At 38.1% G+C, this 24,176-nt stretch overlaps 1 protein-coding gene across 1 annotated transcript; it reads right to left on the bottom strand.

Annotated features, from left to right (window-relative positions):
• Positions 1-20,388: 20,388 nt before the first annotated feature.
• Positions 20,389-21,375, bottom strand: LOC116889934 (olfactory receptor 6C6-like). Its single transcript, XM_032890745.1, has one exon. It carries the CDS (start codon positions 21,367-21,369, stop codon positions 20,389-20,391), a length of 981 nt encoding a protein of 326 aa, XP_032746636.1. The 5' UTR covers positions 21,370-21,375.
• Positions 21,376-24,176: the final 2,801 nt, after the last annotated feature.

The raw sequence follows: 24,176 nt of genomic DNA, 5'->3' as shown, positions 1-24,176 counted from the left end.
AACAAGGACAGACAAACAGACATAGTGGGAGAGAACTAGATGGTGTCACAGACCCAAAGGGACACAGATATCCTACCTAAGGAATCCAGAACCAGAAATAAGCAGTTGTCCAATAGAAGCCAGCAAGGAGGCAGGGATGTCTCCTGACTCCCTTCTGTCCCTAGGAGAGCTTCAGAAAAGCTTATGCTCATTTTCCTTCTCTTTCAACAAAGCATCCCTGGAGAGTCTGGGAGGACTGTTTTTCTCAAACCCATTCTCTCTCATGTCTAAGTTGTAAACTATCTCTAATTAGGGTCCAAAGACTAAAAGTATCTATGAGAATTGATTTTGCTTCTCTAGATTTTAGCATAACTCTAATAGAACACATACACAAAAACACTTTACCACTACCTTGTCCGTTTTCACAAGGTTTACTCACTGCTGGCCCAAATCTTTTTACTCTCTTTCACATGTGCTTTCAATTCTTGCAGTGTCATTCACCCAATATGATCTTTTCACTTCAGCAGCCGGCTCCTGGAATGATCCCATTAGGGGCTCATCTCTTTTCCAGTCTTGGTGGGATCTCCACTTGACATCTCCTGTGCCGCCATGGTACCAAGAACCAGGCATTAGTTCACAGGGATTTGAGAAAAAACAGAGACTTGGGTCATTCATCCTAAGAGATTGCCAAAGCTTTACTGAGGTTCGCAGAATATATACCCCAAGTTCACCAGGTGGAAAAACCCAGGAAGCACAGTGGAAAAAACAAGTTTACACCCTCATGATAAAAACAGGAACAGAAAACAGAAACTGACCAGATGGTGTTATCACCCAGCTGTTACCACAGAACAGAAAGGCCAAGATGTTCCTTTGTTAAGAACAAAAGCTTCCACATGCATCAGCAAGGCACTTCAGGGGGTAAACACTGAGCAGGCTCAGGAGGGTCATATATATATATATATATAAATTTGGGTGATTGAGCAAAGCCTTTACGAGCAAGCTCCATAGAGTGATGTTCAGTGCACAGAGAACTCAACCATTCTGGAGGAAACATAAGCTCCAATGTTTATTGCATAGAGAACCAAAATGTCTGTACCTTTCTATTCTAAATGAAAGAAATCCACATCTGTAATGATAAAGTCTGGTCTTTGTCAGTAAGAAGAAGCCCTGTTGTTAATAAAGATCCTGTCCCATAGTAAGAAGCCTGCCTGATCTTTCTGCTCTCTCTCTCTCTCTCTCTCTCTCTCTCTCTCTCTCTTCTTCTTCTTCTTCTTCTTCTTCTTCTTCTTCTTCTTCTTCTTCTTCTTCTTCTTCTTCTTCTTCTTCTTCTTCTTCTTCTTCTTCTTTGGCTCTGCTCTCTCCTCATCTCTTTTTGCTTCTAACCCTATTGTTATCATTCCTAGTTTTTGTACTTTACAAGATAATAGATCACATGATATTCCAAGCATCTTTTTTTCTTTCAAAAGTTCACAACACCCCTTCTGGTCTGTGCCTTCCATGGGGGCAGATCACCAGCTTGTCTGGTCCTCTAAAGATCCCACAGCCTAAAGGCCTTCCAGGAGAATAGCCAACAGTTTGACTGCTTCTTTGAAGACCCAAATGTCAAAGTCTCCCAGGAGATCTGCTGTATACAGGGCAACAGATCAGCAGCTTGTCTGCTCCTCTGAAGGCCTCACAGGAGAACTGCTACAGCCAGGGCCACAGGCCCCCTGGAAGACCTGCAGCAACCCAGGGACAGAGGAGACAGGTTCCAGACAGAGACACCCAGGTCAGATAACACCAGAGATAGCCAGATAGCAAGAGGCAAGCACAAGACCATAAGCAACAGAAGCAAATATATTTTGGCATCATCATAACCCAGTTCTTCCATCACAGCAAACCCTGGATACACCAACACACTTGAAAACCAGGATGCTGACCGAAAATCCTATCTCATGAAGATAACAGAGTCTTTTAAGGAGGATACACACATATCACCAAAAGAAATACAGGAAAACACAAGTAAACATGGAGAAGACCTTAAAGAGGAAACAAATTCCTTAAAGAAATTCAGGAAAACACAATCAAACATGTAAAGGAATTGAACAAAACAGTCCAAGACCTAAATGTGGAAGTAGAAAACACAAATGTAGACAACCCTGGAAATGGAAAACCTAGGAAAGAGGTCAGCAAATAGAGATGTAAGTATCACAAACAGAACATAAGAGAAAGAAAAGAGACTCTCAGGTGTAGAAAATACTTTAGAAGATATTGACACAATGGTTAAAGAAAATTCAAAACAGAAAATATTCCTACCCCAAAATATCCAAGAAATTCTGGACACAATAAAAAGGCCAAATTTAAGAATAATAAAAATAGAAGAAAGCAAAGACTCACAACTTAAAGGAGCGAAAAATGTCTTCAACAAAATCATAGAAGAAAATTTCCCCGACATAAAGTAAGAGATAGCCATAAATGTACAAGACACATACAGAACTCCAAATAGATTGGACCAGAAAAGAAAATCCTCTCATCACATGATAATTAAAACATTAAATGCACAGAACAAAGAAAGAGTATTAAAAGCTGTAAGTTAAAAGCACAAAGTAACATATAAAAGCAGACATATCAGAATAACACCAGAAGATGGAGAAACCAAAATATTCTAGGACAAAATCAAATTCAAATAATATCTATTTACCAATTCCGTCCTACAGAGGATTCTAGAAGGAAAACAGCAACACAAGGAGGGTACCTACAACAAAGAAAAAACAAGATTTTAATCATCTCCCAACAAAGCCAAAAGGAGAGAATCTCTCTCTCTCTCTCTCTCTCTCTCTCTCTCTCTCTCTCTCTCTCTCTCCCTCTCCCTCTCCCTCTCCCTCCCCCTCCCCCTCTCCCTCTCCCTCTCCCCCTCTCTCTCTCTCTCTCTCTCTCTCTCCCCTCACACACACACACACACACACACCATGCCACATAAAACAACAAAGAGAAATCAACAATCATCTTTCTTTAATATCTCTCAACATCAACAAACTCAATTCCCCAATACAAAGACATAAACTAGCAGACTAGATATGCAAACAGGACCCAACATTTTGTTGCATACAAAAAAACACACTTCAGTAACTGCTGGAAGCCTCCCAAACTGGAGAGAGGTAGTGTTCTGGGTACAGAGTAGGACTCTGGTGTAGCTTTAAAGTCTGAGAGTCTCTGAACATTCTAGCTCTCTAACTGTACTGAAATACTGATGATAACATCTAAAACATCGTAAAAACTTACTTGCTCTTTCTGAAGGTAAAAAGCTACAGGATTTGGTTTTTGACACCTGTGGCCTAACAGCAAGGTTTCTGTGTGTGGGTGGGGGAGGGTTAAGTAATATGCCCTTTTGTTTTTTATCTAAGCTCAGCTGAATCTGCTAGGCTCTAACTTTCAGCCTGCTAGTCAGAAGATGCAGAAAGAAAAAGGGGTACCTTGAAAAGTGACTATAGTGTTTATTACTAAGATGTAAAAAGGTTTCTGTGAAAGCTATCTAAGGGGGAAAGCAGAAAAATCCTAAGCTAAGTGGGAAGTGGGTGAAAATTTCTTCTTGTCCTTCTCATCTTTTTGTCCTCAGTACTCACACATTTTTCAGAATACATGATAACATGATAAAAAAGGTCATCACAAGTTCAGGCAAAAAAAATATCAAATTATAAATTGAAATAGAAGTTTAAAACAGAGAATGTTTATATGCATATCCGTTAGGAGTAACTATCTAGCCAAACATCCATCCCCGATCCTAGCACCATGGTTTAATAGAAGGTTGAAAACCATCACTAATTTATTAGTGAAGTTTTGTATAGATAAACGCAGTCAATATTTTATCTTCTGTCCTAGTACCTATAATAAATCCTATTTCCCTTTTTATGATCTATGGTTAATTGTTTTACAGCCTCTTAGAATACCCTCTAAGTAGGAAAAAGTCTGGTTATTATCTAAGAGGCAATTAACTGGTGACACATGGGAGACTGACAGAGTTCTCATTGCAGTTTTGAATACCAGAGAAGGATCTAATAGTGGTCCCACTATAAAAGAGCTTAATAACCACTGATATAATTTTATAAATCATAAATTTTATATGATTACCATGAAGACTTAAGAACTCATCTATTTGTCTGTATAGCATCGTCATAGATCTGCAGAGATTTGCTTATAAAAAGTAGGCTAATACCTAGTGATTGTTATATATGTTTAATAATATCAGGGACAGCATATTAATAGCAGGAATTTTTCCTAGAATGAATTCTCTTGGGCCTAGTTCATTAGAGTAAATCTGTTGCATATTATATTACAATTCAAAGCAGACCATCTCAGGAAGGTCACCTGCTAGTTATTACTTTGTCCTATTATGGCTCCTGCCAAATAACAAAGACAGACTCTACCCCAGAATAAAAGGCTAGAAAAGAGTCCTCCAAGCAAATTGTACTGAGAAACAAGCTGGCGATTCTACCCTAATCCCAATAAAATTGAGTTTCAACCTAAAGTTACCTAGAAGTGGGGAAGAACACTTCATATTCATCAAAAAAAAATCTACCAAGAGAAGGTATTAATTCTGATGTATTTGCCCCAAATGCAAGGGCACCTACATTCATAAAAAAATTGCTAATGCTCAAAACACACATTGAACCTCACACAATAATAGTGGGAGACTTCAACACCCCAATCTCATCAATGGAAAGGTCATTGAAAGAGAAATTAAATAGATACAGTGAAACTAACAGAAGTTATGAACCAATGTATTTATGAAATACCTACAGGACATTTCTTCCTAAAACAAAAGAATATATTGTCTTGTCAGCATCTCATGGTACCGTCTAAAAAATTGACCAAATAATCAGTCACAAAACAAGGCTCAACTCGTTCAAAAAGGTTAAAATAATTCCAGGTATCTTATCAGATCACCATGGACTAAGACTAGACTTCAATGACAACAAAAACAACAGAAACCTATATACCCATGGATGTTGAGCAACTCTCTACTCAATGATAATTTGTTCAGGGAAGAAATAAAGAAAAAATTAAAGACTTCCAGGAATTTAAGGAAAATGATAACACAGCATACTCAAACTTATGGGACACAGTGAAAGCAGTACTAAGAGGAAAATTCACAGAGCTAAGTGCCCTAGTAAAGAAATTGGAGAAATCTTACATTAGCAATTAAACAGCCCAATTAAAAGTCCTAGAAAATATGAAGCAAACACACCCAAGAGGAGTAGAAGACAGAAAGAGTCAAACTCAGGGCCAAAACCAACCAAATAGAAACAGAGAACTATACAAAAAAAATCAACAAAACTAAAAGCTGGTTCTTTGAGAAACTCAACAAGATAAATAAACCCCTGGCCAAATTAATTAAAGGGCACAGAGACAGTATCCAAATTAACAAGATCTGAAAGGAAAGGGGAAACATAACAACAGAAACTGAGGAAATAAAAATCAAATCCTGCTACAAAAGCTTACAGTCAACAAAACTGGAAAATCTAGATGCAATATATTATTTTCCAGACAGATACCATGTACCAAAGTTAAATCAAGAGCAGGTGAACCACCTAAACAAGACCATATCCTCTATGAAGATAGAAACTGTCATTAAAACTTCCATAAATAAAAAATGAATAAATGAATAAATAAATAGATGGCTTTAGTGCAGAATTCTACTAGACATTCAAAGAAGACCTAATACCAACACTCCTCAAATTCTTTCATAAAATAGGAACAAAAGGAAAATTACCTAATTCATTCTATGAAGCCACAATAACTCTGATAGCCGCACCACACAATAAAACAACAAAAACAGATCTTCAGACCAATTTCACTTGTGAATATCAATGCAAAAATATTCAATAAATCTCTCGCAAAAGGAATCCAAGAACACATCAACGACATTATTCGCCATGATCAAGTAGGCTGAATCCCAGGGAAGCAAGGTTGGTTGGTTCAATATATGGATTATGCATCAACATAATCCACTATGTAAACAAACTCAAAAAATCACATGTCATCACATTAGATGCTGAAAAAGCATTTGACAAAATACAACATCCCTTTATGTTAAACGTATTAAAGAGATCAGGAATTCAAGACCCATACTTAAACATAATAAAAGCACAATAAAAGCAAACTAACAACCAATATCAAATCAAATTACTTGAAGCAATCCCACTAAAATCAGGCACAAGGATGCCCACTCTCCTGTTATCTATTCAATATAGTACTCAACATTCTAACTATAGCAATAAGACATAAAAAGAATATCAAGGAGATATAAAATGGCAAAGAAGAAGTCAAAGTATTACTATACAATGTGATAGTATACATAAGCAACACAAAAAATTCTACCAGAGACAACTCCAGGATAAAAATTAACTCAAACCAATCAGTAGCCTTCCTCTACTCGAAGAATAAACAAGCTAAAAAAGAAATTAGGGAAATGACACCCTTCACAATAGTCACAAATTATATAAAATATCTTGGGGTAACTAACCAAACCAGTGAAAGATTTGTATCATGAGAATTTCAAATCTCTGCAGAAAGAAATCAAAGAAGATCTCAGAAAAGGGAAAGATCTCCCATGCTCATGGCTTGGTAGAATTAACATAGTAGAAATGGCCCTCCTACCAAAAGCAATCTACAGATTTAATGCAATCCCCAACAAAATCCCAACACAATTCTTCAAAGACATGGAAAGAACAAATCTCAAATTCATCTGGAAAAGCTAAAAAAAAAAAAACCAGAATAACAAAAACTACTCTTTACAATATAAAAGAACTTCTAGGGGAATCACCATCCATGACATCAAGCCACACTACAGAGTAATAGTGATAAAAAAAAACTGCATGGTATTAATACAGAGACAGACAGGTTGATCACTGAAATAGAATTGAAGACCAAGAAATAAAACCACATAACTATAATCATTTGATCTTTGACAAAGGAGCTAAAATCATCCAGTAGAAAAAAGCATTTTTAACAGGTGGTGCTGATTCAACTGGAGGTCAGCATGTAGACCATCCATACTTATCACCCTGGACAAAGCTCAAGTCCAAGTGGATCAAGGACCTCCAAATAAAACCAGGTACACCGAATCTAATAGAAGAGAAAGTGGAAAATGACCTTGAACTCAAGGGCACAGGGAGAAATTTCCTAAAGAAAAGCCCAATGTCTCATGTTCTAAGATCAAGAATTGATAAATGGGACCTAATGAATCTGGAAAGCTTCTGTAAGGCAAAGGACATAGCCAATATAACAAATCAGTGACCTACAGATGGGAAGAAAAAGAAAAACACCTTCAGACATTCTACATTCGACAGAGGGCTTATATATAAAATATATAAAAAAAAATTCAAGAAGCTAACCACCAAAAACTAAACAACCCAATCAAAAAACGGGGTATAGAACTAAACAAAGAATTTATAACAAGGATTTCAAATGACCCAGAAGCACTTAAAGAAATATGCAAAGTCCTTAGTCATCAGGAAAGTGCAAATCAAAACTACCCTGAGATTCCACCTTACAACAATCACAATAGTTAAGATCAAAAACCCAGGTGATAGCACATGTTGGCAAGAATGTGCAGATAGAGGAGCACTCCTCCATTGCTGTTGGGATTGCAAACTGGTATAACCACTCTGGAAATGAGCCTGGAGGTTCTTCAGAAAATTGGAAATATATCTACCTGAGGGCCCAGCTGTACCACTCTTGCACATCTACACAAAAGATGCCCCACCATGCCACAAGGGCACTTGTTCAACTATGTTCATAACAGCCTTACTTGTGATGGCCAGAAGCTGGAAACAACCTAGATGTCCCAAAATAAAAGAATGGATATAGAAAATGTGGTTCATTTCCACAATGGAATACTATTCAGTTATTAAAAACAAGGACATCATAAGGTTTACAAATAAGTGGCTGGAACTGGAAAATAGCATCCTGAGTGAGGTCACTCAGACCCAAAATGACATGTATGGTATAATAATTTGATATTAGCCAAGAAAGTACAAAATACCCAGGATACAAACCACAGAACTCAAGAAGGTTGTCAAAAGCTGAAGGGCCCAAGTGAGGATACCTCAATCCCGCTTGGGAGGGAAAAGAAAGCAATCGCTGTGGGTGTGGGGAGGATAGAGGGCGGGCCTTGGGTGGAAGAGGTGACACGGAGGGGAAAGGGGGAACATGATCAGGTATTTGGGGAGGGATCAGGATGGAAGTCTTGAGGACCAGCAGAAAGAATGGAATCAGGCAACCTCAGGAGGTGTGAGGTGGGGGGGATCCTCTAGAATGTACCAGAAACCAGGGAGCTCAACAGTAGGGAGAGTCCACCTCCAGTAGAAAGACAGGGCATCAAGTAAAAGGATGGGGTTGTCATCCCACATTCAAAAACTCTGACCCAGAAGTGTCTAAAAGAACTGAAAGGACAAAAAATGGAGAAAAGTCTGAGGAAAAGGAGGTCCAGTGACAGGTCCAAATTGGATTCAGCTCAAGTAGAGGCTCCAAGGTCTGACAGTATTATTGATGCTATGGTGTGCCTACAGACAAGAGCTAGGGTGGCCACCCTCTGAAAAGCTCGACAAGTAGCTGAAAGAGCCAGATGCAGATACTTACACCCAACCAATGGACAGAAGCCAGGGACACCTTCTAATTCTGGTAGAATTAGAGAAAGGCTGGAAGACTCTGAGGAGAAGGGCTACCCCACAGGAAGACCAGGAGTCTCAACTAACCTGGACCCCTGAGATGTCTCAGACACTGAGCCAACAACCAGGCAGCATATACAACCTGGTCAGAGCCTCTCAGTCCCCAACCCCATCTCTGACTGGCCAGAGGACTGACCAGTCTGGCCTAAGTGAGAGAAGACAACCCAGAGGGGTGGGGAGGTGGGTACATTCTCTTGTAAACAGGGGTAGGGGGTAGGGGGTAGTGGGGTGGGGGATGGGGTATGTGCAGAGGTAGGGGATAGGAGGAATGGGATGAGGAACTATGGGAAAACAGACCAGATGGGGGTAATGACAGGATTGTAAAAATATAAAAGTAATAATAGTTATTTTTAAATCCCTCTTGCAGTCTATAGTTACCTGGAGCTAACTGCTTCTGAGATAGAAAACAAGCATTTCCAAGTTGGAATACATTCCTTAGAGCTGCAAAACAATTAACCAAAAGTCATTAAAGGGAATGAAAAATCTTTGTAGGAGCAAGGACAGAAGATAAAATATTGATTTGGCTTATCTAAACAAAACTTCAATGCTTAGATATAAAAATTATGATTTAGACTCTCAATGAACCTGAGGAGCTAATCACAGATAATAAATAACTAGCTAGGATACCTTACCGCCTGGTCAGGTGGGCACTCCTGAGGCTGCAGAGCGGAAGAGACCACCAACACTGCCCACCCCTGCCCACATCCCTGACCCAAGAGGAAACTGTCCAAGCCTTTTGGGTCCCGGTGGGGGAGGGCCCATGAGCAGCAGGAGCCCTGCCTGAGCCACCGCCGGACCTTGAAGGAAACAGACCGGATAACCAGTTCTCTGCACCCAAATCCGGTGGGAGGGAGAGCTAAACCTTCAGAGAGGCATACACGCCCATGGAAACCAGAAGAGACTGTCTTCTGCACACATTAATATTGATTCCAGAGGAAAGCACTGAATCCATCTGAAACCCTGGTGCACTGAGGCTCCCGGGAAGAGGCGGCGAGATCTTTCCTGGTTGCTGCCACTGCGGAGAGCCTGTGGGCAGCACCCCCAAGCGAACTTGAGCCTCGACCACAGGTAAGACCAACTTTTCTGCTGCAAGTGACCTGCCTGGTGAACTCCAGCACAGGTCCATAAAAACAGCTGAAACCTGTAGAAAGAAAACTACAGGCCCTGAAAAAGCAGAACACTTGTCCCCATAACTGACTGAAAGAGAGGAAAACAGGTCTACAGCACTCCTGACACACAGGACAGATAGGACACATAGGACAGTTTAGCCACTGTCAGAAATAGCAGAACAAAGTAACACTAGAGATAATTTGATGGCGAGAGGCAAGCGCAGGAACCCAAGCAACAGAAACCAAGACTACATGGCACCATCGGAGCCCAATTCTCCCATCAAAACAAACATGGAATATCCAAACACACCAGAAAAGCAAGATCTAGATTCAAAATCATATTTGACCATGATGCTGGAGAACTTCAAGAAAGACATGATGAACTCACTTAGAGAACAAGTAGAAGCCTACATAACTCCTAAGGAAATAGAAGCAGTCATTAAAGGTCTCCCAACCAAAAAGAGCCCAGGTCCAGATGGGTTTAGTGCAGAATTCTATCAGACCTTCATAGAAGACCTCGTACCAATATTATTCAAACTATTCCACAAAATTGAAACAGATGGAGCACTACCGAACTCCTTCTATGAAGCCACAATTACTCTTATACCTAAACCACACAAAGACCCAACAAAGAAAGAGAACTTCAGACCAATTTCCCTTATGAACATCGACGCAAAAATACTCAACAGAATTCTGGCAAACCGAATCCAAGAGCACATCAAAACAATCATCCACCATGATCAAGTAGGCTTCATCCAGGCATGCAGGGATGGTTTAATATACAGAAAAACCATCAACGATCCATTATAAAAAACAAACTGAAAGAACAAAACCACATGATCATTTCATTAGATGCTGAGAAAGCATTTGACAAAATTCAACACCCCTTCATGATAAAAGTCCTGGAAAGAATAGGAATCCAAGGCCCATACCTAAACATAGTAAAAGCCATATACAGCAAACCAGTGGCTAACATTAATAAACCAAATGGAGAGAAACTTGAAGCAATCCCACTAAAATCAGGGACTAGACAAGGCTGCCCACTCTCTCCTACTTATTCAATATAGTTCTTGAAGTTCTAGCCAGAGCAATCAGACAACAAAAAGGAGGTCAAGGGGATACAGATCGGAAAGAAGAAGTCAAAAATATCACTATTTGCAGATGATATGATAGTATATTTAAGTGATCCCAAAAGCTCCACCAGGGAACTACTAAAGCTGATAAACAACTTCAGCTAAGTGGTTGGGTATAAAAATTAACTCAAATAAATCAGTAGCCTTCCCTCTACACAAAAAGAGAAACAAGCCGAGAAAGAAATTAGGGAAACGACAACCCTTCATAATAGACCCAAATAATATAAAGTACTGGTGTGACTTTAACCAAGCAAGTAAAAGATTTGTACAACAAGAACTTCAAGACTCTGAAGAAAGAAATTGAAGAAGACCTCAGAAGATGGAAAGATTCCCATGCTCATGGATTGGCAGGATTAATATAGTAAAATGGCCATTTTACCAAAAGCGATCTACAGATTCAATGCAATCCCCATCAAAATACCAATCCAATTCTTCAAAGAGTTAGACAGAACAATTTGCAAAATTCATCTGAATAACAAAAACCCAGGATAGCTAAAACTATCCTCAACAAAAAAAGGACTTCAGGGGGAATCGTATCCCTGAACTCAAGCAGTATTACAGAGCAATGGTGATAAAAACTGCATGGTATTGGTACAGAGACAGACAGATAGACCAATGGAATAGAATTGAAGACCCAGAAATGAACCCACACACCTATGGGCACTTGATTTTTGACAAAGGAGCCCAAACCATCCAATGGAAAAAAGATAGCATTTTCAGCAAATGGTGCTGGTTCAACTGGAGGTCAACATGTAGAAGAATGCAGATCGATCCATGCTTATCACCCTGTACAAAGCTTAAGTCCAAGTGGATCAAGGACCTCCACATCAAACCAGACACACTCAAACTACTAGAAGAAAACTAGGGAAGCATCTAAACACATGGGCACTGGAAAAATTTCCTGAACAAAACACCAATGGCTTATGCTCTAAGATCAAGAATCACAAATGGGATCTCATAAAACTACAAAGCTTCTGTAAGGGCAAAGGACACTGTGGTCAGGACAAACGGCAACCAACAGATTGGGAAAAAGATCTTACCAATCCTACAACAGATAGAGGCCTTATATCCAAAAATATACAAAGAACTCAAAAGTTAGACCAAGAGGGAGACAAAATAACCCTATTAAAAATGGGGTTCAGAGCTAAACAAAGAATTCACAGCTGAGGAATGCCGAATGGCTGAGAAACACCTAAAAAGAAATGTTCAACATCTTTAGTCATCAGGGAAATGCAAATCAAAACAACCCTGAGATTTCACCTCACACCAGTGAGAATGGCTAAGATCAAAACTCAGGTGACAGCAAATGCTGGCGAGGATGCGGAGAAAGAGGAACACCTCCATTGTTGGTGGGGTTGCAGACTGGTACAACCATTCTGGAAATCAGTCTGGAGGTTTCTCAGAAAATTGGACATTGAACTGCCTGAGGATCCAGCTATACCTCTCTTGGGCATATACCCAAAAGATGCCCCAACATATAAAAAAGACACGGCTCCACTATGTTCATCCAGCCTTATTTATAATAGCCAGAAGCTGGAAAGAACCCAGATGCCCTTCAACAGAGGAATGGATACAGAAAATGTGGTACATCTACACAATGGAATATTACTCAGCTATCAAAAACAACAAGTTTATGAAATTCGTAGGCAAATGGTTGGAACTGGAAAATATCATCCTGAGTGAGCTAACCCAATCACAGAAAGGCATACATGGTATGCACTCACTGATAAGTGGCTATTAGCCCAAATGCTTGAATTACCCTAGTTGCCTAGAACAAATGAAACTCAAGACGGATGATCAAAATGTGAAGGCTTCACTCCTTCTTTAAAAGGGGAACAAGAATACCTTGGCAGGGAAGAGAGAGGCAAAGATTAAAACAGAGACTGAAGGAACACCCATTCAGAGCCTGCCCCACATGTGGCCCATACATATAGAGCCACCCAATTAGACAAGATGGATGAAGCAAAGAAGTGCAGACCGACAGGAGCCGGATGTAGATCGATCCTGAGAGACACAGCCAGAATACAGCAAATACAGAGGCGAATGCCAGCAGCAAACCACTGAACTGAGAACGGGACCCCGTTGAAGGAATCAGAGAATGAACTGGAAGAGCTTGAAGGGGCTTGAGACCCCATATGTACAACAATGCCAAGCAACCAGAGCTTCCAGGGACTAAGCCACTACCTAAAGACTATACATGGACTGACCCTGGACTCTGACCTCATAGGTAGCAATGAATATCCTAGAAAAAGCACCAGTGGAAGGGGAAGCCCTGGGTCCTGCTAAGACTGAACCCCCAGTGAACTAGACTGTGGGGGGGAGGGCGGCAAGGGGGGGGGGGGTGGGGAGGGGAACACCCATAAGGAAGGGGGGGAGGGAAGGGGATGTTTGCCCGGAAACCGGGAAAGGGAATAACACTCGAAATGTATATAAGAAATACTCAAGTTAAAAAAAAAAAGAAATGAATATAAAAATAAATAAATAAATAAATAAATAACTAGCTAGATAACAACTTAATGGAAGTACATGTAAACATCTCTATAGTAAACTTCTTAATCTATGATTTGAATTTCTGTTTGAACATGAGATGAACTTTTGAAAGTGATACCACATGATCATGTATTCTGAAAAAAAAATGTATAAGAACTGAAAACAATGAGTAAAGAGAGTATTCTGGTAATGTTATGTCCCTAAATGTTCCTTAATTCCAAAAAGACCACAAAGGAGCCTATTTCAATGCAATTACAATAAGATCTCTTTATTCAAGCTGGAGCTGGGCTCCCTGCCAACTCTGACACAGCAGGAAAGTGGAGCCCTGAGCTTAGTCTCAGGCAAGCATTTATAGAGGCAAGAAGGATGTGTCTAGCCTGGTCTGACTGGAAGTCATTATGGCCTTTAACATAATTGGATGGGGCTGGGAGCCAAACCATAAACTTAACTTCTGTGATGTTTGTTTCTTTGTTTGTTTTTTTCTGATTGGGTGATTGTAAGGAAGTGAAGTATCAGGAGCAGGCCTGTAACCCAGGGTTGCAGATTTATTGGGGGTAACCTGGAAACTGGTGCTAGATGCAGGTATTGTTGGGGGATAATGCAATGTGGAAACTGATGCTAAATCAGTACTTGTTTGGGGGTGGGGGAGGTGCTGTGTGGAACCAGTGCTAGGTACCAATTTGTAAGTTAACTTGACTTCAACCTTAGGTCAGGTTCAATAAGATGGAGTCTGAACCCCAAAGACTTGGTTTCTTAGTAGGCTGTTTTCTCCCTCTTTTACTTTCTCTTAGAATTAAAGATTACAGTGCCCTTTCAGAGTGTGTATTTTCTTCCTGTGAGTGACTTTCACTAGCCAACTGGGAGTTAAACTCCCAGCCACAGGCCAGGAATGCTGAGAACTAAGAAAAACCTAAGGAAGGACCATTTTACTAAACCCACAGCTGTTAAGCACCAGGTGTTATTTGCACAAGCCAGGTTTTTTTTTTTCTTTTAAATAATCATTTAGTAACATTTCAAATGTTATTCCCCTTCCTGGTTACCCCTCCACAAACTCCCCACCCAACTCCCAACCACTCACCTTTTTGTCTCCACCCACTCCCCCTCCCATGCCTCACTGCTCTAGCATCCCCCTACACTGGGATATCAAGCCTCCACAGGACCAAGGGCCTACCCTCCCACTGATGTCAGATAAGGCCATCCTCTGCTACATATGTAGCTGGAGCCATGGCCTCCATGTATACTCCTTTGTTTGGTGGTTTAGTCCCTGGGAGCTCTGAGTTGGTATTGTTCTTCCAATGAGGTTGTAATCCCCTTCAACTCCTTCAATTCTTCCCCTAGCTCTTCCATTTGGGTCACCGGGCTCAGTTCAATGGTTGGCTGTGAGTATATGCATCTTTACTGGTAATGTGCTGATAGAACCTCTGGGAACAGCCATAACAAGGTCCTGTCAGTATGGCTGTTCCTCAGAAAATTGGAAATAGTTCTACTTGAAGACCCAGTTATACCACTACTGAACATATACCCAAAAGATGCTCCAACATATCACAAGGACACATGCCCCACTATGTTTATAGCAGCCTTATTTATAATAGCCAGAAGTTGGAAACAACCCAGATGTCCTTCAACAGAAGAATGGATACAGAAAATGTGGTACATTTCCACAATGGAGTACTACTCAGCTATTAAAAACAATGATTTTCATGAAATTCGCAGGCAAATGAATGGAAATAGAAAATATCATCCTGAGTGAGGTAATGCAATCACAAAAGAACACATGTGGTATGCACTCACTCATAAGTGTACATTAGCCTAAAGGCTCAGAATAACAATGATACAATCCCTAAAGCATGAGTTTGAAAAGAAAGAAAACCAAGATTGCATAGAACAGAAACAAAATATTCATAGGAGGTAGAGGGAGAGAGGTATTTGAGAGAGAGAGAGACAAGGGGGAGGAAAAATGGTGGACAGGGTCAGGTATTGGAAGGGACAGAAATATAGAGAGTTAGGAAATTGAAATAAATAAATAGCAGTAGGGGATGAAGAACTGGGGGTAGCCACTAGAAAGTCCCAAACCCCAGGGAAGCAAGAGGCTCCCAGGACCCAGTTGTGATGACTTTAGCTGATATATGTTTCAAAGAGGAGTTAGAACATGTAGAGGCCACCTCCAGTAGATAGGCACAGCCCCCAGTTGAGGGATGGGGCCACCCGGCATCTTAAAATTTTTAACCAAGAAATATTCCTATCCAAAGGAAAGACAGGGACAAAAAATGGAACAGAAACTAAAGGAAAGGCCATCTAGAGATTGGTCCAGCTAGGGATCCATTTTAAGCCTGAGGTTTTTAACCATAGAATAAGGGAGAAACTTTTTAGATTTTTTAAAAGCCAACAGTTTCAGAATTCAGTATAGTTAGAGAGCCAAAAGGCCATAGAATTTCAATCTTCTAACTGATTTCCAACCCTGTGTCCCACTTCAGCCCATTCCAGGCCTGGCAGGCTCCCTGTTTCCCACACAGTAAGCTGGGAGTGGATGTTACTAATTAACTAATGACCTAAGGTATCTGTAGACCTCACCCATATTCCTCACAATGTTTAACCCAGACTCTCTTTTTCTAGATCTTAACATTATCTTTGTTTTTTAAATTTTTCCTAACTTCTAAAATCATACTGTATTGAAATATGTCTAAAGTGAACCACTTGGTAACAGACTACAGAAGTTTGAACTTGATTTACAGGCTAAATCATGCTGAACTGAGTTTTTCTTCTTGCCTCTAGTGCTTTATTACACTGCTGGCACTAGAGCTTTCAGGGACTCCCAGAGATACCAATAGATGTAGGATCATGTAGGGATGTTCAAGGGAAAGGGGTTACTATGTACTTTTATAATGAGGAAAGATGAGAACTAATGGAATAAAAAGGGTTAAATTGGTTAAGGGGTAGAGTATAGGAAAGGGATGGGAATAATTAAGGATAAATAAGACTAAAGGCCTTTCAAAAAAGGAAAAATAAAACAAAACCAAACAAAAAGCCTATAACAGTAGAAGCCTTTGTTATACATGGATATGTCAGTGAGGTAAAATGCAGTTATCCTATAACAGAATAACAGTGTCCTATTAGATACCAGAGATTGACAAATAAAAAGCCCACTACCAGACCTGGGTTGTTTCTTTTAGAGCTGTTGGCCTGAGGAGCCCCATAAACCATGCCCTTCACAGATATTAGAAACTATTGTCATTGTTCCTAGTTGAAGACACCACATATTTGAGTTATACAACATGATATAATCAAGGTGGTACAGATTTACATTAGTAGTATGAGCTTCATGGGAATAACAAAACACTTTCTGATTAGATTTAACTTAAGCTACAAGATGAAACTATTAAGTGTCATGTCAGCACCAAGCCTATGGTTAGACAAGACATAGTCCACAGAGGAGAATCTATTGCTCTTAAGCTGATAAGTTGAAACAACCCTAGTGATTTTTATTATGCACATAAATTATTCTATCTCACAAGTCACCTCTTAGAAGCTTTCATTTTAAGTAGATGGTGATTAACAAAAATACTCAAACTAGACAAACTACAGTGAATAAGAGACTACAGATGTTCAGCCATTCCTTTTTCAATGGCCTCCTCTTCATAGTGTCAATCTGAATTTCTGAGCCATGCCATTGTTCTTACTTCTAAGGCATCTGGAAAAGGGTGTTTGACATGAGATGTATCTACTACATATGAATTTAATAATTTTATTTTCATAGGTATACGTTATACTACTTTTGAACAACAATCTCACCAAATGTAAAGTTCTTAGATGGTACTTGGCTTTCCTTCAAAAATACTTTTTCAGATTTGATAATTTCATACACTTATATTATTTAAAAGAGGCAATATTTGTATCACTGGTTAACTGACTGAATTTTTAGATGTTTCTTAACTCAAACAAGAATATCTTGATTTGATTAGCATAAAAATCATAATTACCATCATTGTTATTAACTAAATTTCAGACTCTTAAAAGTGTGAGACCTATTTTCTTGAGTTTTATTCAGGTTTCTCCTGAGAGTTTCATTTTTGGGCATTTTAATACCCTAGGCAGTAAGAATATTGTTAAGATTAATATGAAAATCACCATCACCTGGCTATTTTTATCATTTATGATTATGCACTGGTAAAAAGTACAAAGTACCTTAATAAACATATTCATAGTTGTCTAAGAAACCACAAAGAAAAGGCAAAATATTTTCCAGAATGCCATGTCCCCTTGGTCGTAGTACATAGAGACTAATATAATTTTCTAATACTTGAATTTTGAATTTCTATGGTTAGTAAATTGGTTAATATATGCAGCAGTGAGAAAAGAAGGGAAGAAAAATCCAGACACTCCAAATACTCAGAATTGTATAAATTATAATTCAATATTGAAATCAACGTATTTCTGGTACTATGGTATTGAAGCATATAGTTCTAATGCTGAATCAACAAAAATAAACATCGATTGTCAAGAAGCAGTTTAACTTTTTTGACTTCTACACAAAGCACAAATTTTAGAACTCTATTTGCAGAAGTCAGGGTAGATGAATGAATACTTGAGCACATGGGGAGTTCTCTTTCTAAGGTCTGTGATTTGTTGAGGAAACCTAATTTATTTCAGATAATCCCAGAGCAGAGGTCTTATTTCACATAGAAAGTAAGTGGATCTTAATTCTAGATGTGTTTCTCTTGGACTGGTCCTAAGTTAGATGTACTTTTCAATAAATCTTCCCCAGAAACAATTGACTCTATTCTATTGGATCACATTTTTCATCATACCTTCTGGAAGATATGAAATAACATGAGAGTGTCAAAGACTTATGCATTCAAAATGACCATGAATTTTAAACAGTTTTATATAATGTAGGATGTTGACAATAAAATGACAAATGTATCTAGGTCATAGCCTGTCTCCAGCACTGATCAGGCAACAGAAGCCATGAGTTGCTGAGTCTGAAATAATCTATGTGAGATTATTGTTGTTGTTTGTTTTGGTTTGGTTTGCTTTGGCTTGCTTTGGTTTGGTTTGGTTTGGTTGGATGTTGTTTTATTTTGTTTTTGCTTGTTTGGTTGTCCCCTTTTTTCCAAAAGGGACAGGGCACACTCCACCTGTTCTGGCCACATACTGCTTTGCTTGGTTGTTTAAGACACTTTTTTGAAATAGTTATTACCAGGTCATTAATATGTCTTTCTCTAGCTGTGGTCTAAGAACAGAGGAAAAACTGAGACACTGTCTCCCAAAGTTTCCTTATTTTTATGTTTTGAATAACTGTCAATGAAACGATTTTTTACAAAATCTGGAAGTAGGGTATAAGTGGAAACTAGTATTTGGAAAGGCCCTTGGTGGTGAAAATGATGATTTAATTTGGGGGTTGTAATAATTTTACTAAGAGTATGAGAACAATCTATATGACTGCAAAGATTACTGGAAAGATTTCTCCCAGACAAGATTAAAAACTGTTACCAATTACCTTTAACCTTTGTCTGTCCTGGCATGGTTTTAACTTCATATTAGTTCCTTAAGTATTCTCCCAACAGCTCTCATGCTTTAGCGCCCTTTATTCCTCTTTACGGGAGTTTGGGTATTGGAACCCAAAAAAGAGTAGATGACTTGAGTTGTAATTTCCAGCTGAAGCATGTCCCAAGAAGAACAGCAGTAAGTAGACTGCACTCCTACATAGTTTCACTTTTATTCATTAAAGACAAGTTTGTGAGCTTTTTTTTCCTAGAGAATTGGCCTTGGCCTGTTTAATTTCCAAGACATGGTGATGCAGTTGCTCGTGACCAATAGTAATTTTAGGAGCTGTACGTTCTTGTTCTCACATTTATACCCACTGAAGTAAATGATTTATTCTTCTGGTGATAGCAGAAATGAAATTAGCAATTATTGAGACAAAGAGGTAAAAGTTGGCCATGAGAAGAGCACAGTGGCCACACTGCTACAAAAATAAGAGCAGATGCATGGAAGTGTAGGAAACTGAAACAAGTAAACTGAAAAATGCAGAAATCCATGCTCTTGCCTTTTATGAGAGTCTATAAAACTGAGCCCCATGTACAGAAACTCAGGATTTTCAGATGGATATTGGCACACAGTAACTGGAATAGGCAGAGAGAACAATTCACTGTGATTATATAGAGTGTGAACATGTGTCTAATGCATTGGTTTGAAGTGTATAGTAGAGTTTCTTTTATACATTATTTACAGAAATTGACAGAAGAAAAATTGGAAAGAGAAGAAAAATTGGAAAGAACATTGTATCTGACTTTTATTTAAAACATTAATTTCTCCAAACAAAAATGCAAAATAAAAATAAATAGAAGAATATCTATCTTGGGTTATCATTTCCTTCAAAATTTAGACATTGTAATTTAATGTACCAGTTGATATGAGATTATGATATTGAGTAATTTTAAAATATTGTATCTTCTTATTAAGTTAAAATTTTAATATTCTCCATTAACATGCTCCTACAAGGGAATATTTTTAGCGAAATTGCAATTACTTGGCATAATTTATTATACTTGTCATAGAATTCTTAAATATTTTCTTGGCTAACTTCACGAGGTTCATCATGAGTAATCTTTCATCTTAGAAATTTATTTTTATTTTTCAAATACTAAAATTTTAATTTGTTATGACAACTTCAATTTTTCTATAATAATTGTCTTTTCTCTGTCCTTTGCAATGTCCAAAATAGCCTAAGTAATTTGTTAATCTAGCAAGTTTAAGTTAAATAGAAAATAAAATTCTACAAGAAGAAAATTTATCTATATATATGTAATTTAAGAATTTTGTTATGAGAAGATACTCACACTCCTCTGTTAGTTAGATGCACAGAACTAAAGATTATGGAAACATCTGGAAAGGAAAAACTTAATGTACCTTAAACACTCAGTGAGTGACATGCCTCAGATCACAAACAATGCAATTGAGAGTTGCTGACTATTTTACTACTGGTGTTTCAATAGCATGTCTAAACATTGTCTCATTGTTTTGTAGAGAACAAAATCTTTGAAGCACATGTTTTAAAGCTTCCTTTACCTGCTTATTCCTTAGGGTGTAAATGAAAGGGTTTAGCAAAGGGGCCACAGAGGTGTTGAGCACAGCTACACCTTTATTTAAGGTCACCCTCTCCTTGGCTGATGTTTTCATGTACATGAAGATACAACTCCCATAAGTAATAGAGACAACAACCATGTGTGAAGAGCAGGTGGAAAAGGCCTTTCTCCGTTGTTGAGCTGAAGGGAACTTTAAAATGGTTTTGATGATGAACATGTAGGAGAGAATCACTAAGATCAAGGTGATGACAAGTGTCATGACAGCTAAGACAAAAGCCATCAATTCTATGAAATTTGTGTCTGTGCAAGACAGCTGAAGGACAGGAGAAGTGTCACATAGGAAGTGGTCTATTGTTTTGGAAGCACAGAAATCAAGTTTGAGTCCCAAGAGCAAAGGGGGGAAGATGACTAAAAACCCAGTTCCCCAGGAGCTGAGGACAAGTAGGTGACACACTTTGCTGTTCATGATGATGGGGTAGTGCAGTGGTCTGCAGATGGCTGCATAGCGATCATAGGACATGGCAGCCAGGAGGTAGAACTCTGTGGCCCCTAGTAAGAAAAAGAAGAATAATTGAGCTGCACAAGCATTGTAGGAAATTGTTCTGTCACCTGAGAGAATGCTTATCAGGAACCTGGGAATACACACTGTGGTGAATGCAATTTCTAAGAAAGAGAAATTCCTGAGGAAGAAATACATAGGAGTCTTGAGGTGGGGGTCCAACAGGGTAAGAAGGATGATTATGAAGTTGCCCATCACACTTAAGATGTAATTGAAAAAGAGAAACAGGAAAATCGGAATTTGTAGCTGAGGGTCATCTGTCAGTTCGAGCAAAATGAACACAATCTCCACAGATTGGTTCTTCATTTCTGTTTTGTTCTAACAAATTTATAGAAGATATTAAACCAAAATCACATCTAATGAAACATATCTCTTCTTTCATAGCCATAAAAATTTAGTATTTAAAATCTTAATCAATGCATAAGTATTTTAATCAGCAAGTTTCAGTTCTTCCCATGAACATTTGCCCATCCACATTACTTGACTGACAAGAACTCATATTCTTCTCATGTGCAGATGTGAGTCAACACCTGTTCCAATTAGTGAAAGCATGTTAGTCACTTGAAACAGTTTTCAGTTTTAATAGTGTTCATTTCATGAGAGTTTTTCTTTCAAATATTTTTTCAATGACATATTCAATAGTTTACATTGCTTAATCTCATTGATATCTCAAGTTACTTTGCACCTAAGTTAGAAAATAATTTTATGAAACACTTTTATTCACAGTGGCCTCAATAGCTAACAATATTGTTCAACTAAACAGGATTTAATACTAAAAAGATGAGAAATTTTCTCACACAGAATAAATTGAAAGAGAAGAATTTTCAAAATAGTAGAAAGGAAAGCATCCATGATTAGGAAGATGATGTCCATGTCATTGTTAGAGCCTTGAAAGTAATTGAAATTAAGAAAGATACAAGTCTCAAGTCTCATCAACGTTTGTGATATACAGCTGTGAGATACAGTTTGTAAGATAGAGTTCCAGTCAAGGCTAGATGCCCCAGTGTAGAAGAATATCAGGGAAGTGGGGTGTGAGGGAGGGATGAATGAGTGAGGGAGAACCCTCACAGGAGCAGGGGGGCATGGCATAGTAGGTTTCTGCAGGGGAAACCAGGAAAGGGGATAACGTTTATAAAATGAAAATAAAACATGTTAGAAAGAAACAAAAACAAACAAACAAACAAGGTACAGTTAACTGCTGCTGCCTTTTAGCTCAAACTAGACTGAATGGGGAAGAAGAATCAGTCAGGAGAAATAACAGTTCTAACTAATATGTCCTAAGATTAGAAAACTGATGTTCATAATACACATGGGAAACCACACCATGACTTAAAAAGTTGTATGTTTATTTCTATACAACATATTGTTTGTATCTGTGGATAATTAAATGTTACTACATATTTACAGTAAGACCCATTTGCCTTTCGAAACCCACATGTATTGAAATAAATCTAGATTATCCAAATGACTTTACCTATTTTATTTAAGTAGTAACAAGCTCAAAACTTTCTGGTTTTTGGATTTTTGTGTTTTGTTTTTTGTTTGTTTTTGTTAGTGTGGAACCCAGAGCCTTACTCAGCTAAATAATTCCTGCACTATGGAGTTTCACTCCCAGCACAAAATTTGTTTTGTGGTTAATGATTCTGAATTTCAGATAGTTCAGAGTAATTTCTATTGTGTGCCCCTTTGAAGTCTTCTAAACCCTCTCTCTGATGGCATTTCCCTGAAGTACAACTCTTCTCATATATTATTACAAATTTTAATGTAGATGGCTGGAAATAGCTGATTGCCTTTCTATGAGCTAAATAATGTAGGGTATAGTGTAGTGATTTAATAAATAGAGAGGAAGCAGTTTTTCAGGCTTTTAGGGGAAGAGGAAATAAACATCAAAGCAGCCCAAAATTAAATGCATCTATCTAAATTAGAAGAATTCACAGTAAAAATTAAACAAACCTAAATGATCAAAACTACAGCTGCCAATGGACAATGTAAAAGTTATGTGAAATACTGATACAGAATATGCCTTCATTACAAATTCTCATTTCTTAAATAGCAAGTAAGAACACAATGTATTTTAAGAAAGCATGATCTAGAGGAAAAGAAAAGGTTAGGTCTCAAATTTCAATTTACGGTAGATGATGCAACATCTGGTGAGAAAAATGTTGAAAATAAAGACACCCTAACACAATTATAATATTAAATATCAGGGCACCTTGCAATTAAATAAGTAGAAATGCTTGGTTTTGCTCTATCTATTCATGTAAAAATTCCTATTGTCAATATTCTACGTATTTTTCATGGGTAGGAAATTTGAAGATAAAAATTATATTCAGGTTGTGTTTGAGACAGGAGGTGAAATGAACACAGACTAGTTTGAGAAGACATGCCTCTGAAATTTCAATTGCATCAAGAATTTGGACAGACTTTGAAAAAGAATTCTTACTAAAAGCCAAGTTATACACACTTCCTCTAATAAGATGTAGGAAACAATCTAAGGAAAAAAATCTCCTCCTGGGTTACTTTTACTTTTTAACACTAGTTAAAATTGAAATTTAAATGGATTTCATGTAAGATCATTTCTTCTACACTGAGGCTACTAAGAGTAATATTTCAACTATGTCAACTTCTAATGCAAATAGTATTGTTTAGAAGCAGAAAAAATAAAAACACAAAGAGCCAAAACAATGAAAACATTTTCCCAGCCTCCCTGACATGAGGTTTTAAAAGAACTTACCTAATATATGTAATGTAAATAAAAGAATTAGACAATATTCCAGGCAGGTAAATCAGAATAATTAAAAGAACAATAATAGCTCAAACATGATTTATTAAAGACAGAATCTGCATTTTTCTTGTTTGTTATTAAATTATTGGATCAAGAATGCCCAGTTCACAGGAGCATGTTAGATGGCTGTGAAACCTTACAGATGTTCCCATTTACCCAAGTCATCACAATGAAAACACTGGTACAAATACACCTTCATGTAATGAAATTCCATTGCAATTGACTTTTCCTGCCTCAAGAATCACATTTGTATTTAGTCTCATGCTTTAAAAGTTCCCTGCAGAATAAAATATACAAGTTAATGAATACAATTATGTTCAGTTTGTTC

This window comes from Rattus rattus, chromosome 1 (genome assembly GCF_011064425.1).
Source record: "Rattus rattus isolate New Zealand chromosome 1, Rrattus_CSIRO_v1, whole genome shotgun sequence".
Taxonomy (NCBI): domain Eukaryota; kingdom Metazoa; phylum Chordata; class Mammalia; order Rodentia; family Muridae; genus Rattus; species Rattus rattus.
The sequence above is the reverse complement of the archived record's forward strand: the minus strand, read 5'-3'. Positions and strand labels throughout refer to the sequence as shown.